General features: G+C 31.7%; 2 protein-coding genes across 2 annotated transcripts; both read right to left on the reverse strand.

The window, feature by feature from the left end:
• Positions 1-2,904: 2,904 nt before the first annotated feature.
• Positions 2,905-6,232, reverse strand: LOC133680981 (sulfite exporter TauE/SafE family protein 3-like). The gene is made up of 12 exons (XM_062104054.1): positions 5,575-6,232; positions 5,228-5,387; positions 4,758-4,958; positions 4,607-4,671; positions 4,465-4,495; positions 4,295-4,383; positions 4,135-4,221; positions 3,974-4,024; positions 3,663-3,884; positions 3,492-3,585; positions 3,220-3,360; positions 2,905-3,094 (listed from the first exon to the last, which is right to left on the reverse strand). Exons 1-12 carry the CDS (start codon positions 5,791-5,793, stop codon positions 3,018-3,020), a joined length of 1,437 nt encoding a protein of 478 aa, XP_061960038.1. The 5' UTR covers positions 5,794-6,232; the 3' UTR covers positions 2,905-3,017.
• An 8,656-nt stretch (positions 6,233-14,888) lies between these two features.
• Positions 14,889-17,767, reverse strand: LOC133681482 (sulfite exporter TauE/SafE family protein 3-like). The gene is made up of 12 exons (XM_062104535.1): positions 17,555-17,767; positions 17,236-17,395; positions 16,647-16,847; positions 16,483-16,547; positions 16,347-16,377; positions 16,169-16,266; positions 16,018-16,104; positions 15,853-15,903; positions 15,507-15,728; positions 15,317-15,410; positions 15,053-15,193; positions 14,889-14,965 (listed from the first exon to the last, which is right to left on the reverse strand). Exons 1-12 carry the CDS (start codon positions 17,765-17,767, stop codon positions 14,889-14,891), a joined length of 1,440 nt encoding a protein of 479 aa, XP_061960519.1.
• Between the last annotated feature and the right edge of the window lie 381 nt (positions 17,768-18,148).

Here is an 18,148-nt window from a genome sequence, read left to right on the forward strand (position 1 = left end):
CTAAACATTTTTCTAAGCCTAATTTTTTTTATTCGATCAGCATGATATAGTTATCCAAGATACTGATTTGATTCAACAGGTATCTCTGTAGATAACTTCGTGTTTGAAAAAGTGTTCGCATAAACCAATGTTTAATGCTTTTACAAAGAGCACATTCAGACAGCATTAGAGTCTGCATGCTCTTATATTTCCTTAAAAAGCATAATTATTATATTTATTAATTTAAATTATTAAATTTAAATTAAATAAATAAGATTCAATACATAATAAAGATGTAAAATATGATTACAAAATCAATGATAAAATTTAGAATATAACTGACGACCTTCTAAAAACAAACAAACATGAGGATATCTAGATCTGGTGCATATATAATTCCTTGTAAGAGGAAAAAAAATAAATGCCGTTATAAATATTTTATTTTTAATATATAAAATTATAGTTGTTATTTATTTTAGATGAGTAACATTTGATTTTGCAATTTCAAATTAATATTCCACAAGGTAGCTTCATAACGAATTAATAATAATTTTTTTAAAATATAAAAATTAAGTTGACTGTTTTACTTTATTGGCCAAGCCAGAGAAGACTTGGGTATGCTAAACCCAATAATTCTAAATCTAACAAAATATTTAAATTATTTTTTAAATATTCTAAACACAAATATTAATTAATTTTTTAATATTTCATTAATAATAATAATAATAATAATAATATTGAGATTAGTGAACTCTTAAGAATATAGTTTACTGGTCAAGTTTGAGATTTATTTTCTAGAAATTATCAATTCAAACTTTATAAACCTCATTACCACTAAAAAATTATATAATTATTAATTTTAAAATGAATAAAATTAATTGAAATATATATAAATTTACTCGAAAACATAAGAGTCACATTAAAAAAAACAAAAAGAGATTACCCATTACTTTACAGTAAGACATTGTCGGAGGTACTACTTTACAAAAGCCCTCAGTAACTGTTGTGGTACTGATACGCTCGGACCGGGCTCAACAGCATAGGATCTCCATTGACCGACTCGTCACCCTTTCCGATAGATCCTGCGTTTCTTGTGTTAGAACAGACGGAAGAGAACCAAGTCCTAGGATACTTGTCTTCTGGGGACCTTCTTTCGGATTCACTGAATTGCTCTTTTCCTCTTTCACCAACAATCTAAATAGAAAGAAGTCAGTCATCCTCTAGCCCATGGATTCTCACGGATCGTTGCGGATGGGGTACTATCCTTTCCTAGGATTAGCACCCTTCCTCAACAACTCAAAGTTTAGCCTCTTCAAACTTCTCTTTTAAGCTTTTAAGATTCAACAACCCCTTTTACTTTCAACCCTCGTACTAGGGTCTAGTTGTTGTGGTCAATCGTGTGATTTGTTCCGTTTCCGTTCCGGGTTCGACCCTCTATATGCATGCATGTCACCCCCGCGGTGCCTTACCTGCTCCTGGACTTGTAGGATGTCTAGTAGATCATAGGAAATAATCGTGGTGCGTGCAAGCTGACCCGGACACCCCACACAAATAAAAAAAAATGAATGAATCTTCTTCTTAGGCCCCGTTTGTTTGCAGAAAAGTAGTTTCCTTTTGGAAAGTGAATTCCGGGAAAGTATTTTCCGATGTTTGGTAGTGTAATGGAAAATAAGTTGGAAAACACTTTCCAGTGTTTGGTTATGTTATGGAAAATGAGCTGGAAAATAACTTATTAATGTTTTATTTTTTCAAGTTTATTAAAATAATGAGGAACAAATCTTACAAATTAAAAAGTTGAATGAGAATGAAATTGAAAAAAAATATAATTTCATAAATTATCTCAAATAAAATAAATAATAATCAAAATAATAGAGATCAAATCTAAAAAATTAAAAAAAATGAAAGGTGAAGAAATTAAAATAATAATAATTAACATTTTATAAATTATTTCAAATAAAATAAGTAAAAATCAAAAGAATGAGGACCAAATTTGATAGATAAAAAATTTCAATAAAAAAATGATAAGAAAAAAGCAAATAGCAATTATAAAAATAAGGACCAAAATTAATATAAAAATTAAATTTTAAGTGATGAAATTAAAAAATAAATATTCAAAACAAATTATATATAACAATCAAAAGTTTGAGGATCAAATTTGATATAATTAGCAAATAATGACATTTCTAAATTTTTCATAACTTCCGGAAAGTGTTTTCCGCCCAAATTTTTCAGGAAAACACTTTCCTGAAAACCAAGCCAAATTTTCCTTTGACTGGAAAGTGTTTTCCGTTGACCAATTTTTCCAATAGCAAACAAACACAAGAAAGTTTGGAAAGTGGTTTTCCGGAAACCACTTTCCGGAAAACAAACACAGCCAAAAGGGAAAACACTTTTCTAGAAATCAAACCAAATTTTTCTTTGACTGGAAAGTGTTTTCCGTTGACCGAAAAGTGTTTCCGTTGACCAGAAAATGTTTTCCGTTGACCGGAAAGTGTTTTTCGTTGACCAACTTTCCTAATGGCAAACAAACACAGGAAAGTTTGGAAAGTAATTTCCCGAAAAATGAATTCCAGAAAACAAACATGGCCTTGGTCGAGCTTTCTTTCATCCGCGGCGCACCTGTTTCGGTACCCGATAAAAGTACTAGCTTAAGGGAATAGTGGTAATTAATCAAGGATTAGTTCATTTATTAGTTTTAGAGAATCGAAACAACCCAGCATGTGACTGATTACTGTATATTCACAGATTGTGTTAAATTTTTATGATGCAATCATGGGTGTTTGTTTTTACGGTACAAACAGTACGTATTTTATATATAAAAATTTTTTAATTTTTTAATATATTATTATTAAATTTTAATTTTAAAAAATATTATTTTAATATTTTTCCAAAATAAAAAAAACAATAAGAACTACAATTCCAGAATAACATAAAACGACAATCTAATCCTGATTTTCGACGTGAAGAATAACAGCTAGTCAATCCATTTGGAAATAACAATTGATAGAATTTTTTACTGATCCTGATGAGGCTTCTCCCTATGAACACATGCTTTCAAATCCCATGTACTCCTTCCTCTCAAACTTTTCGATCATGCTTGCCATGCCAGCACCACCTGTTTGAAAAGTAGCAAAACCCTTTCAGCCAAATCAGACATATAGGAGACTAGTTAATGAGAATCTCAAGATATTGAACAATATATTATACATATGTTTGTCCACACGCCACATACGTACATACCTACTAATATTGCACTCACAAATATTGTTGAGGCCAGAATGAAGATGATCAGAGATGCTCTCCCTAATATACTGATCAGCTTTCTCACCACATGTTGCCCCACCACGGCGGCAATTGTGGCCACGGTGAAGAAGTAGAGAGCTGCGTGTGTAAGAATTGAAGAAGATATAGTCAGTTAGTTCTAAGTGAGCTTATAAATTATTGCAGCTCCTTTTGAGTTGTAAATGTTGCGTTTAAATGAGCAGAAAGCTTTGTAGCTGAAAAAAGGTTACCGTAAGGGACGGGGAAACGTTTTAGAAGGTAAAATTCTACGACAGACATGGAAGCAGAAAACATCATGGCGAAGGTGGCTGTGGCGCTTGACACCTACAGCGTTGGGATTCTCAATATTTTAAGGCACTGTCAATGGATCTTACAAGTTGAAATAAAGTAGGAAATTCCACCTGTGGAGGGATTCCCATCTCCAAAAAAAGAGGACCCAAAATGAATCCTCCACCAAGTCCAAGCATGCCTCCAACTGTGCCAGCCATAACACCTATAAAACAATATAAAATAAGTTCGTGCACTGGCCAGTTATTGCTTGCTTCTCCCATGGATGTAATTTTTCTCCGCCCTTTGTACAGGCTAACCGCCTCGTATGAAGTTACACCAGCTGCCACCGGGATCTGAAAAGCAAGGGCGAAAATATAGTAACTACTCTTATACTATAAGATTTCATGAATATATATGTACTCAACACAGTAAAGGCACGTACCTGTAATATGTTCAATAGCCAATATATAGCTGAGCAGGTTGTTGTATAGTTCTGTGACCAACAGACAGACATTGGTTTTTCATTAGACTAGCTGATCAATACAGAAAAACAAAGGAACTGGCTCACTCTGTAATGTGAAAATAACAACGAGTGGTAAAAACCTTCCCAATCTGCAATGCAAGAATGATCAGCCACACAATGACAAGAATTCCAAGGTCCTTCCATTTAATATTCTCTATTATAGAGACCTGACAAGGTTTCAGAAGTTATTAATCATGAAAGTCCACTAAAGTGAAACTCAGACTGCTTAACTTTTCGTACCTTCTCTTTATTGGGCTCGGGTTTTATTTGATCATGACTGGTGGTGCCTCCAGGAAGAGGCTTTTCCTCTGCTGCTTCAATCTCGTCGTCTGATATTGAAAGAGCACATTAGGCATGAAGGAAAAGAAAAACATTAGGATAGCTAGATTTGGATTTTATAAACCACTCACCATGAATTTCCAACTTTGCTCTTGCAGCTTCCTGAAAATTTACAAATTAAAACAACTGATCAGTTATGGAGCACGAGGAAACAGATTGAATTATAGAATATCATAGATAAACTAGGTTTTTAGGATAAAGGAAATGTGAGACCTGTTTTGATTTGGTTTCTTTTTTCCATGTTTCAACGCCTTTGAAGAATGACCTGGTTGATGTTGCTGCATGGAACGAAAGAAAATGAAGAATGTTGCTCCAAGAACGAAACGGAGAGAGTGCGTAGCAGTTATACTATCAATATATATACCTATGAAGAAAATGATTAGCAAAATAATGATCATCCAGTCAGCAAAAAGAACATTCAGAGTCACTCCAATACTAATTCCCAGAATCAACATTGGCTGAAATAGAAGCGCCAGATCGTAGTCGATAATGGGCAGTTCCAGTGTAGGGTGTCTTAGTCTTAAATTATAAAAAACAGTTGTCGCCGCTGCACCTGTGATCATACCTGACAAAAGCAAACAGAGTCGACAACAACTTCATGACATATTTTAAGGATACAGTAATGCAGTAGCCATGAGAGTTGATTAATATTTTGAATCAACTCAGAAATGTCTGAGGATATATTTTCTGTAACTTGATAGAAATGTTTTATCAACCCAAAAGATATATGCAGCATCTGTTCTTCTTTGACATTACTATCCTCATAACGCATGCATTAGCCATGTGAGGAGGTTTTCAGATGCATAAATATTAGAAGGGGGGATCTTCACTTGCATTTTGATAATGCTGTTGATGATTTAGAATCAAACCCAATAACCAGTGTAAGCATGGGAACAAAAATGCCGCCTCCACCAACGCCTCCCACGCTCCCACATGCTGCTCCGAAGAATGCAATTATAGTACCCCCCACAATTCTCAAACCAAATCTCATATCCTGAAAACCCAATAAAAAGTTATTGACAAGACAGGAAGGGGGAAACAAAAAAGAATTCAGAGAAAACATAAAATCTGTCGGCTTTGTTTTCCTGTAGGGTTTTTTTTTTTTTTTTTCTTCTATGCAGCCATGCAGAAGATTCAAGTAATCAACAGGGAGTCAGATAACATAGAAAAATTGGACTCACAGGCCAAACATGTTGGTAACCAGAGTGGCCTTTTGTCACATGGCGAGGAGACTCAACCTTTCGAGTCTCATTATATGATGAACCCTTTTGTTTCAAACTTGGTTCAGCTACAGCCACCATCAACATTGAAGTTGCAACAACCAAACAAATGAAGACTTTCCCTCTTAGTCTTGAAGTGCCATGCCACCATTCTGATCCAACTCCAGCTATCGTATTCATTCTTGTCTAAAAAAACGAACAAGCAAGGTTTTGTCTGTATATATATATCAGAAAAATAAACAAAGTCTCAAGCCTAAATTAACCAGGATGAACCAGACTCAAATGTTATGAAGAACACCCAGCTAATCTGCTAGGTACTGTCACGCTCAAGAGAAGTAAAACAGCTAGGGAAAAGAGAGAATCGATCCTCACACGCAGTCTACTATTTATGCACGAATGAGATTGCTAGCGGCAATCATTTGCTCCTCCTCGAGTTTTCATTTATTTCTCTCTTTCTAAAAGTAATATAATAAAGCAACAAGCATTTTTTTAAAAACTTTATCAATAAAATCTTCACCACCAGATATCAACTCGACCGAGCTTCCAACAACAAGAATATAACAGAATATTAATAGTACTGAAGATTTTGATCAGTTTCAGAAGATTTTGACAGCTAATATATATTTTATTTCTTCCCCGACGTTTACACATCTAAGTAGTGTTTGTATATAAAAATATAATTATAAACCTAGTTCGTAAAGTTATGGGAGAATATCTTGAAAGACTAGAAGTCAACTGCAAGTTTTAACGTTTCTTTTTTTTCAAAAAATAATATTCTTTTATGAACATTGAAGAACGGACTTTGATATCCTGTGCACGTAGTTCAGGCAACAGTATCAATAATCACGTTGTTGTTGAGTTCGTTTACTTCCGGAAAGCGTGGGTGATACATAGATACATTAATCTTCCTATAATTTAATTTAATTGATTTTATATTTATTTTTAATAATTTAAAAATTATAATTTATATTATTGAAGAGTGTAAAATGAGTTAGGATGTAAGCTGCTACACTACACGTACAATAATATTTAGAATGTAAATTTTAATTTTTCAAAACAACAAGAATAAATATAAAAAATACTAAATTACATGTATAAATCATTATATTCCAGCTCAAAAATGATGTACGATCTGAACTTGACTACTTTAATATTAACACGTGCAAACTATTTTAATATTTACAGATGCATGTCATGTTCAAAATAGTAATGGTAAGGGAATTTCTACAATCAATATATTGTAAGAATAGCAAAGGAAAAAATAAACACTTTTACTACATAAAAAATAAAATAAGGGATTGCCACTATTTATACGAGTAGCAAAAGCTACTTGTGTGTTTTTTTTATTTTTATTTTCCTTGCGTCTTTTATTTCATTTTTTTCTCATATTTTTTTATTGAATCTTTTTGTAACTTAATTCCACCATATAAAGTTTAAAATTATGGTAAAAATACAAAATTAAAAGAGAGAGGATTATAATGTAAAACCGTGGTCAATATCAAATTTATGAAAAAAAAATGTTTTCCAGTCCACCTATTTTCCTTTCTCCTCCATCCCAGTCCTTTTAATTTTTTAAATTTAATTTTGGTTCAAAAAATTATTTTCACATCCTTTTCTTCTAGAGAGGAGAGAGAAACTAGTTTAAAAATAACAAAGAAAAAGAGGGAAAGGTGCCAATTAATCATAATCTAATAAGAAAAAAGGTCAATTTTGATCTCAACAAGTTTTATTTACAGAGAAGAGTTCTATTTAGGTATTTTTACACTCTTTTGCTGAAAAAATTAGACCAAAATTGAGAGAGAATTTTTGTCTAGTTTGATTTTGTGTTTTTAAAATGATTTGTGAGTGTTTTGAGTTAAGAAATTGGTTTATTGACATGATAAGAATGTATTTAAGTGAAAATAAGTTTTAAAAATGGATTTTTAGGTCTAAAAAACCCCCCAACTTGATTTTTCAATCATATCTTTGGTAGTAAGAAACTATGCATGCTTTATTTTATTATCTTAAAAAAAAAGACGGGCAACATATCATCCACTCTCTTTTCCAAATAAAAAAGAGGTCACGCTCATGCACCTAGCCTATATGCATATGGTGTTTTCTTTAAATGGGTAAGGTGCCCTAGGTCACCCAAGCCTATATGTTTGGCCTCTATATATTCAATCCATTATGCATTTTTTTCTTTTTTATTAAATCACTTAAAAATAAATAACTTTAAAATACAAAAAGTCTTACTCACTAATAAGCCTTCATTTAAGTGGACCGCTTTGTTTGCAAATAGGTCTTTGCCCAAGTGGATTGTCTATCTACTTAGTTATAGGCCTTAACGTAACAACAAATTTGAGACCAAATCCCAATCTCGTGCAAATTTTAAGGGAGCCTAACGTTGTCATGCACTACAATATAGTGTTATGACTTTTAAAAGGGCAAAATAACACCTAACTTTCTTGCAAATAACTATATAATTATGGTACACATTTTGTCTGAACAACTCATGCCTTGTTAGTATGGCACCAACCTTTCTCGTCATTCACCAAGCTATATAATTTTTTAGTTTTTTTTTTAATTTTATCCTTTAATATTTGGTTACTTTTGAATTGATCTTCATAATTTATTTCAGATTGCTTTAATCTTAAACTCAGGCTAGGCAAAGAGTCGGGTTAGAAGATTTCAAGGTTAACTTGCTAGATTAGGTTCAATAATAATGCCAAATAATTCTTGTGTTCATTTTTTTTTATCTGACCCGTAGCTTAGCATGGACCTATAAACCAGTTATTTTCTAAAATATTATTAACAAAAATTAAAAGAGAAGGTGAGTTCAATGTTCACCTCCTCATAAAACACTATTCACTAGAATAATGTTTTAGTTTTATACTAAATCATTTAGTAAGCGCTATGTTGCGGGTTAGATCAATTTTTTTATGTAGAAAAAAATCTAGGCATTGCTAATATTTTTTTCTAGTAGAAAATAAATTTAAATCGTGTAGAAATAGATTTGATGTGACTTGGTTACCTTGGTGAATCTAGAGACAACCCGAATAACTAGTGAAAATATAGTTTGATGCAAAATAAATATCTAAGATGAGATTTTCTTAATAAATATTGAGACAATAACATATTGGATCGATTTGAGTCAACTCGGGTTAAACTACGAACCTGCATATTAAGTATGAGATCATGATAACCCCATAGAAAAAAAATCCAAACAAATCACGAAGCTTAATTTTCAATAAATCCAATATTGAAGGATGAAACTGAAAAAAAATCAATTAAAAAAAGAACCCAAGAAAATGACCCAAGTTAACTCGAGTTAACCTGGTAAACTCGCGACCCAAGTTATAAGAGCAGGATAACCCAATAGAAAGAAAATTAAAAATAATTATAAAGCTCAATTCTCAATCAACTAAGTGTTGAAAGATGAAATTAAAAAAAAAAATTCGGCTCAAATCAACCATGATTAACTTACCAAATTTATGACCCGAGTCATAAGATGAGAATAACCTTATAGAAAACATGTAGAAATAAATCACAAAACCTAATTCCCAATCATCCAAATATTGAAAGATAAAATTATGAATAAAAAAAGAGTCAATTAGAAAAAGAGAAAAAAAAACTTAAGTAACAAAGTTAACCCATCAAACTTGTTGTCTAGGTGATAAATCTAGGATAATCTCATAAAAAGTTATAAAAATCAATCCCCAATAAATATAATGTTTGATGATGAAATTGAAAATAAAAAAATATATATTAGAAAAGAATATTATTCCAATATTGTGTTATGTGAGGAGAGGAAAATTTTTTTATCTTTTTTTCAATTTTCTTTTCAATTTTTTTTATTTTATCTTTTAATATTGGGCTTGCTAGAGATTGAACTTCATAATTTATTTCAATTCGCTTTCTATCAGGTTATCCTAATGTCATGACCTAAGTCATGTATTTGGCGGGTTAACTTAAGATGACCTGCTTTTTTTTTTAGTTTTTTTTGTTCAATTTCATTCTTCAACATTATATTGATTGAGAATTGAACTTCATAATTTATTTTAATTTATTTTTTATGAGGTTATCATAGTCTCATAACCAAGATTGTCGGTTTGGTGGGTTAACCCGGATCGAGTTGGATCATTTTTTTGCATCTTTTTTTTAATTGGTGTTTTTTTTTCAATTTTATCCTTTAGCTTTGGATTGATAAGAATTGAGCTTCATAATTATTATTTTTTATTTTCTTCCTATGATGTTATCTCTATTTCATTACTCGAATTACTGATTTGACAAGTTAACTCGATTTTTTTATTATTACTTTTTTTATTAATTTTTTTTCAATTTTATCTTTTAACATTAAGGTAATTGTGAATTAGGCTTCATAATTTGATTTGTTTTGCTTTCTAAGGGTAATAAGTTAACTCAAGTCAATTTAATATATTTACATCTCAATATTTTTTTTTAAAAAAAAGATGTCATCTTAAAATTTCTTTTGGTAAATTATATTTCTACTTATCTTTCAAGTTGTTTTTGAATTCACTACGTCAACCAAGATACATCAAACCAACTATTACAAGATTTATTTATTTTTTATTAGAAAATATATTAATACTGTCTGAATATATTTCCATGTGAATTTTTTTTATTTTTTTTATTTTTAGTGTAGCATGTAATTATTGGATATAGCATTAATTGAATGGATGGTCAGGGCGACTATGTTTTTGGTGCACGCAACCACACCATATAAGATATGTTAGTATTAATTGTCTAAAATCCACATGTGATGTGCTTTGGGTTCATAAATCCGCAATTTAGATTGAACATGATTCTCTCTCTCTCTCTCTCTCTCTCTCTCACACACACACACACACTCTTTATTGTCTTGATAAATTTATAAACTAAACATGATGATTTTGAGTGTATTAAATTATTAAAAAAGAAATCATAAGGATTAATCAAAGTATGCTATATTGAAATATCACCCCAAGATAAAATTCACATGATTGTTTGAAATATCAATTTTGAGTTTTCTTAATTATTAATCAAAGTATGCTATATTGAGATTTGTGATGTCTATTAGGGGTGGAGACAACATCCTAAGTGTTTTTTTATGTTCACATTAAAGTTGCATTCACATGCTCCAAATATTCCAATTCTTAATGAAATAAATTTCTCTAAATGATATGAGCAAATCTAATTTACACTAGGAGTATTGGATTTGAACCACACACTTTTGACGAATAAACCCCAAACTATTACTTATGACAATACTAATAAACAAGTCTTTGAAATTAAAGCATGAGAGATGTCAAATAGGCTTAGTCTGATGTTTGTGGAGATGACTATGGTGAACAATATCAAAGCCTCTCAACTACAAATGACAAATGCTAAATTTTTGGATTCAGTGAAGGATTTTCTCAGATTAGCTAAAAAGTCAGTAACATATAATCTTATGGAAATATTAACAACCATAAAGTATGATGGTACTAAAAAAGTTCAATAACATATTCTTGATATGAAAAATTAAGTTGTAAAGATGAATACTTCAAGAATGAATGTACGTGATAGTTTTATGATTCAACCCATTCTAAATTCACTTCCTTTGTCTGTTTAGTCTATTCAAAATTCATTACAACACCAATAAAAATAAATAAAGCATAAGTGAACTGAAAAACATGTGAATTCAAGAGGAAGTATGTTTGAAGCAAGATGGATAACATTCAACATTGTTGGTAACTCAATAAGATAGTAAGAAGAAATGGAATGGAAAACGATCCCACTAAAAAAAGGAAATTCATTTGAGGCTAATTAGGATCAAAAGGATAATTTTACTATCAAATAGTATTTTTATGGTAAGGAAGGACATGTAAGGAATGATTGCAACAAACATAAAGCTTGGTTTGAAAAGAAAGGTAATAAATTTTATTTTGTTTGTTATGAACCAAATCTTTCTGAAGTTCTTTCTAAAACCTGGTGGATTGATTCTAGTGCTACAAATCACATGACTAACACAATACATAGATTCCTTATAAATCAGAAACTAAAGGATAATGCATTTACTTTTTAAGGATAACTATTAAAACTTATCATTTATTTCTTAAGGATGGCCATGAGATAAACTTAAATTGATATTTGATTCAATTATAGTTAGTTCTAGCACTTTATATGATGGCTTATATAGAATTGCTTTGAATAATGTATTTGAAAAAACATTATGGCCCTATATTATAATGTTGGTTTAAGGCATAGCCAAATAAATGAGAAATATTTTATCTTATGGTATGGATGTCTAGGGCATATCTCACAGGAAGGGATTTAGAGATTAGTGAAGAATGAAGCTTTGAAAAAACTAGATTTCACTTATTGAACTTGTATATGGATTTCATTAAAGAAAAGAAAATGAAATATGGTAAGAAAAGTGTCATAAGAGCTAATAAGCTTCTTAAACTTATTCATATAGATATTTATGGACTACTCTCTATTCCATGTCTTACTAAAGAAATACTTTATTATTTTTATAAATTAGATGTCATGTTATGTTATGTGTATTTAATGCATAAAAGTCTTAAACGTTTGACATCTTTAAGGTGTACATTACAGAAATCAAAAGACAAATAGATAAAAGTGTTAAAATTATTAGATTGGATAAAGGTGATGAATATTATGGTAGATATGATAAGTCAGAACAAAATCCTATCCTATTTTCCAAGTTCCTAGAAAAGCAAGGTATTTGTGCACAATATACAATGCCAAGGATGCCACAACATAAAAAAGTTGTTGAAAGACATAATCATACTTTAATGGAGATGGTTAAGAGTATGAAGAGCAACTCCAAAGTACTTAATTATTTGTGGGAAGAAGCATTAAAGACCACAGTGTATATCTTAAATAGATTTTTTAGTAAAGTAATTCCTTTTGAGTTAGAGACTGGTAAGAAATCTAGTTTAAGACATTTATATATTTAAGATTGTCTGATTAAAGCTAAAATTTATAATCCACATGAAGATAAGTTAGATCCAAGAAAAATAACTTGATATTTTTTTGGTTATCCATGTAAGTCTAAAGGCTACTGATTTTATTTTTCAAACCATAGTATAAGGATAGTTGAAACCAGAAATGCTAGATTATTAGAAAGTAGTGAAATTAATGGGAGTGATTAATTGTAAAAGATAACTCTTGAAAAAATAAAGGTAAATATCTTATTACCTTTGTCTTCTCGATAAATTGTTATTCCTTTACATATTTTTGATCCTCAATCAATTCAATAGATTAAAAAAATTGAATAACACAATGAGAATGTTATATCACTCCAAGAAAATTTCACCACTGAAAATATTATAGAACTACTGTAATCAGCAATTTTGACAAGGTTGCAAAGGGAAAGAAAACCTATTATTTAAGATGATTATGTGGTATTTTTGCTAGAATTAGATTATGATATTAGGATTAAAAAAGATCTGGTTATATTTTTCACAAGCCATTGAAAGTGATAATTCTAGAAAATGGATCAATTTCGTAAATAAAGAATTAAAATCAATGGATGATATTGGTTTATGAAATTCTATCAAATTGTCAAATAAATGCAATAAAGTCAATTGTAAATGAGTTTTTAATACAAAACATGATGCCAAAACATTATTAAATGATATATAGCCAAACTTGTTACCAAGGGTTTTACTTAGAGCATTTATCTTGCCATAACAAGAATAAATACTCATATTCTTAGAATTTAATACTTATTATCTCATTTATTGTAACCATTTATTTAAATGTTAGTAACTTTATCATCTGAGGGTCTTTAAGCCTCACCAAAAAGAATAATTTTACACTTAATAATTTTATTATCTGAGGGTCTCTAAATCTCACCCAAAAAAATAATTTTACAGGTTAAAGGTTTTTTATGACAAGGTACAAGTTTCATAAACCATGAAGAATATGTCATCTTGCTAGAACCTGTGATTAACCTATAATTCACCCGCTAAATAGCCTATTCCTATGCACTTTGGATTTTAGATCAAGATCTGACTTCGAACTTCTGGTTCCTTTACCGCCTTCCAAAAAGAAATCCCCAAGCCCACTGTATGAAAACCCCCCCGGGATAATTAAATTGTATAAATAAATGAATTTTGTTTAAACATGAATAAAATAATTATAATTATATTTTCTAATCAAGAGATTTGAGATAATTCAAAACTTTAAGGAATTGGAATAGAAAGGAAGAAGCTTGAACTAAGCTTTCAACCCAGCCTCAAACTAGGACAATTTTTCAACATTGATAGTAACACCCTAAATAATAACATCTTTGTTTCACATATTACCAGAGCCATCCTCTAGGTCTCTTTGGAGTCTTTTTTGTCATCTTAGCTCTCAAAATTGGAGAAAACACAAAACAATCTCACAAGCTTTCATCATTTATTGATTTTATTTTGATTGAAGTACTACCAGAAAGGCCCACCAATGTTGCTCCATCTTGTAATTATGAATTATGGGCAACACATCAAGCTATCTAGGTTTGTACCTGACCTTTTTATTTGAATTGACTTTTTAAAATGTACGTGAAATATGATAGTTTGATGGATACCTAAAAATTATTTGATGAAATGCTTGAAAAGGGTTTAGTGCCTATGGATAAATGAGTTTTTGGGGATCATGGATGATAATATTATAATTATGAATTATATATGGTAATTTTGTTATTTTGAGGTTTGAATAGCTTTTTAGTCATTAAAATAAATAAAATAACAAACTTATAAATATATAATTTTTTTTAATTTTTTTTAGTGTACGAGATTGAGGATATAAATTGTTATTAAACATGTAAATTTTATGATATAAAGTGTAATTTCTCAAACAATAATAATAAAGTGAAAATGAAAAAAAAAACTTATGAGATTTCTTGTATTTATCCCTAAAACTTGTACACTTTTCATCATTAAAAGAATAAGTGCCAGGGAGATGGAGAAAAGAAACAAGTCACAAATATTTTTTTTCAACAGAGATTTCTTCATTATATATCATGGCTGACAACGGTATAATTTAATCATACTATTTTATTTATGCATTATATTATAGAATATTATAGCTATTATTTTTTCATTATCCTTACAAAATCTAATACTAATAACAAAATATAGAAGTGACATAAACTTTACTCTAGTTTTTTTTTGTTATTTATTTAATTATTCGTTATCTTTATCCTAACAGGGGGTGGAGTCTAGAGAGAAAAGGGCAGATTTAACTATAATTAAAGGATTTTCAGATATAGTAAATAAAGAGAGAATTGAAAACTAAGCTGCTTCCTATGAGCAAATGTTTTCAAATCCCATGTATTCATTCCTCTCAATCTGTTTTATCGAGCGTCCGATGCCAACCCCACCTGTTCGAAAAGAAGAAAAACCTAATTCAGCCATGAGAATCTCAAAATATCGAGCCATATGTGGCTGTAGGGAACATGTATATATACCTAATAATATTGCACTCGCAAATATTATAAAGGCTAGAGTGAAGATGATTAGAGATGCTCTCCCTAATATTCTGATCAGCTTTCCTGCTACATGTTGCCCAACCACGGCAGAAATGGTAGCCACGACGAAGAAGTAGAGAGCTGTGTAAATCAAAGAACCCGATCTCTTGATCATTTAGTTCTACATGAACTAAAATTTATTGCTACTCATTTGAGTTATATTGCTATTAAATAAGAAGAGAATGTTTTGGCTAAAAATTTTACCGTAAGGAACGGGGAAACGTTTCAGAAGGTAAAATTCTACAACAGATATAGATGCAGAAAACATCATGGCAAAGGCGGCAGTGGCACTTGACACCTACATTGAATGTTTTTTCATAATTTGTGTCAGGCATACAAATCCTATAGTACTGTCGAATGATCTTACAAGTTGATACAGAGTAGGAAATTCCACCTGTGGAGGGATTCCCATCTCCAAAAAAAGAGGACCCAAAATGAATCCTCCACCAAGTCCAAGCATGCCTCCAACTGTGCCAGCCATAAGAGCTGTGACGCAATAAAACAAAAGTCTGTGCAAAGGCCAGTTATTTCTTGCTTCTCCCTTGGATGCAATCTTTCTCCGCCCTTTGTACAGGCTAACGGCCACATATGAAGTTACACCGACTGCCACCGGGATCTGTCAAGCAAGAGCAAAATATAGTAATTAACTACTATTACACCATCAATTATCACAGAAAGAAAGGGAGTTTTGATAAATATATATAAGAAATTATGCATGTTGAAGCCTGCAGGTAAGGTACCTGCATTGTGTTCAATAACCAATATTCAACTGAGCAGGTGGTTGAGTAATTCTGTGATAAATAGACAGGCGTCGGTTTTCCATTAGCCTTGTTGATCACCACAGAAGGGAAAAAAAAGAAAAGGGACGCGGTCATGAAGTGAAAAGGAGGAGTGGCGGAAAAAACCTTGCCAATCTGCAACGCAAGGATGATCAGCCAGACAGCAACAAGAATTCCAAGTTCCTTCCAATAAACATTCTCTGTAATTGAGACCTGGCAAGGTTTCAGAAGCAATTAGTCCTGAAAATCCACAAAAAGGAAATTCAGAATGCATAACCTTTCGAACCTTTTCTTTTTTGGACCCGGATTTTATTTGATATTGACTGGTGGTGCCTCCAGGAGGGGCATTTTCCTCCGCTGCTTCAATTTCGTTGTCTGATGAAAGATCATATTGGCCATGAAGGGGACAAAAAAAAATTCACGATGGCTAGATTTGAATTTTATAAACCACTCACCAGAGTTATCCAACTGCACACTAGCAGCTTCCTGAAAACTGAGAGAAACAATTGAGTTGTGGAACCCGAGGAAACAAACTGTATTAGGACACCATAGACAAACTAGGCTTAGAGTAAGAGGGAAAAGTGGGATGACCTGTTTTGATTTGGTTTCTTTCTTCCATGTTTCAACACCTTTGAAGAATGCCTTGGCTGATGTTGCTGCACGTAATTAACCGAAGGATAATAAAAAAAGTTGCCCAAGAACGGGACAGTCAGAAAGTTGCCCTGAATATATACTAGCTAGTGGTGTATCAGTACCGCCGAAGATAATGATTAGCAAAATCGTGATCATCCAATCACTAAAGAGCACATTCAGGGTGACTCCTATGCTAATTCCCAGAATCAACATTGGCTGAAATAGAAGTGCCAGATCGTAGTCGATGATAGGCAGTTCCAGCGTAGGATGTCTTAATCTTATATTATAAAGAACAGTCGATGCTGCTGCACCTGTGATCATACCTGACAAGGTAAACAAAATTGACAACAATTTTAGAATGAGGTTCTTCTTCCATTTGAATTCATTTCAATTATTCTTTTCGTTTCTTTGACAGATCTGATTGCCACTTCTTATCAGTGATAAATCCTTAAAATTGGAAACCGCACTCCAAATCAGACATTGTTTTTATGCTCACAAGATAGCATAAGCTACGAGGGTTGATTGAAATTCTGAACCATCTCAGAAATACTTGAGGATAAATTTTCTATAACTTGGATTAAAAAAACTTCATCGAACAAAAGGGTATCTGTAGCATTTTGACATTGCTGCTGATGATTTGGAATCAAGCCTTGCAACTTCTTAGCAAGTTGTCAAATGCATAACTACTAAATAGGGATAAATTTCACTTGCATTTTGATATTGCTGCTGATGATTTGGAATCAAACCCAACAATGAGGGTAAGCATCGGTACAAAAATGCCGCCACCACCAACACCTCCTACACTCCCACATGCTGCTCCCAAGAACGTAATTATAGTACCCACCACAGTTTTCCAACCAAATTTCATATCCTGCAAATCCAATCCTAAAAGTTTATAGTAAAACAGGATAAAAAAATGAACCCAGAGAAAACATAAAATCTACCCTTCTTAATTTCCTGCAAGTTTGTATGAAGCTAGGCTGATAAATTCAAGCGATCAATAGAATTTAACTTAGACAATTGGACTTACAGGCCAAAGATGTTTGTAACCCGACTGGCTTGTTGTTCCATGATGAGGCTCAACCTTTTGAGTCCCATTATAAAATGAATCTTTCAGTTTCAAACTTGGCTCTGCTACAGCCATCGTCAATGTTGAAATTGCAACAATGAAACCAATCAAGATTTTCCCTCTTAGTCTTGAAGATGAAGTGCCGTACCACCATTTTGATCCAACTCCAGCCATCATATTCGTCCGTGTCTAAGATTTTCAACTTCTCTCAAATTTGGTCTTGAAACCCGAAACTCGGATTCACCAGAAGCTTAAACTTAGAGAGACAAAAAAAGAAAGGCTTTGTTTATTGTAGTATATCAGAAAAAAAAAAAATCAAGTTTCAAGCTGGAAACCAGTATGAGCCAAACTCAAATGTTATGAAGAACACCCAATTAATCAGCTAGGTGTCGCATCCAAGAAATGTTGACACAGCCAGGGACAAGAAAGAATTAAACCTCACACGCAGTCTCTCAATATTTATGCACGAAGAGAATACTACGACCACTCCAAACAATGACGAGTTCTTCATTTCCACTTGGAAATATTATCATTTATCACTTTTATTGATGAAAA

Source organism: Populus nigra, chromosome 1 (assembly GCF_951802175.1).
Source record: "Populus nigra chromosome 1, ddPopNigr1.1, whole genome shotgun sequence".
In the NCBI taxonomy this organism is placed as follows: Eukaryota; Viridiplantae; Streptophyta; class Magnoliopsida; order Malpighiales; family Salicaceae; genus Populus; species Populus nigra.

Bases quoted from the DNA above. Each gene is read 5' to 3' on its own strand.
- LOC133680981 (XM_062104054.1), bottom strand. From the start codon at position 5,793: ATGAATACGATAGCTGGAGTTGGATCAGAATGGTGGCATGGCACTTCA. The intron at 5,388-5,574 runs GTGAGTCCAATT...TTGGGTTTTCAG, and splicing joins GTTACCAACATGTTTGGCCT to GATATGAGATTTGGTTTGAG. The intron at 3,885-3,973 runs GTACGTGCCTTT...CTTGCTTTTCAG, and splicing joins GGCTATTGAACATATTACAG to ATCCCGGTGGCAGCTGGTGT.
- LOC133681482 (XM_062104535.1), bottom strand. From the start codon at position 17,767: ATGGCTGGAGTTGGATCAAAATGGTGGTACGGCACTTCATCTTCAAGA. The intron at 16,848-17,235 runs GCAAGTGAAATT...TTACCTTGTCAG, and splicing joins ATCAGCAGCAATATCAAAAT to GTATGATCACAGGTGCAGCA. The intron at 16,105-16,168 runs GTTATGCATTCT...AAACCTTGCCAG, and splicing joins AAAAAGAAAAGGTTCGAAAG to GTCTCAATTACAGAGAATGT.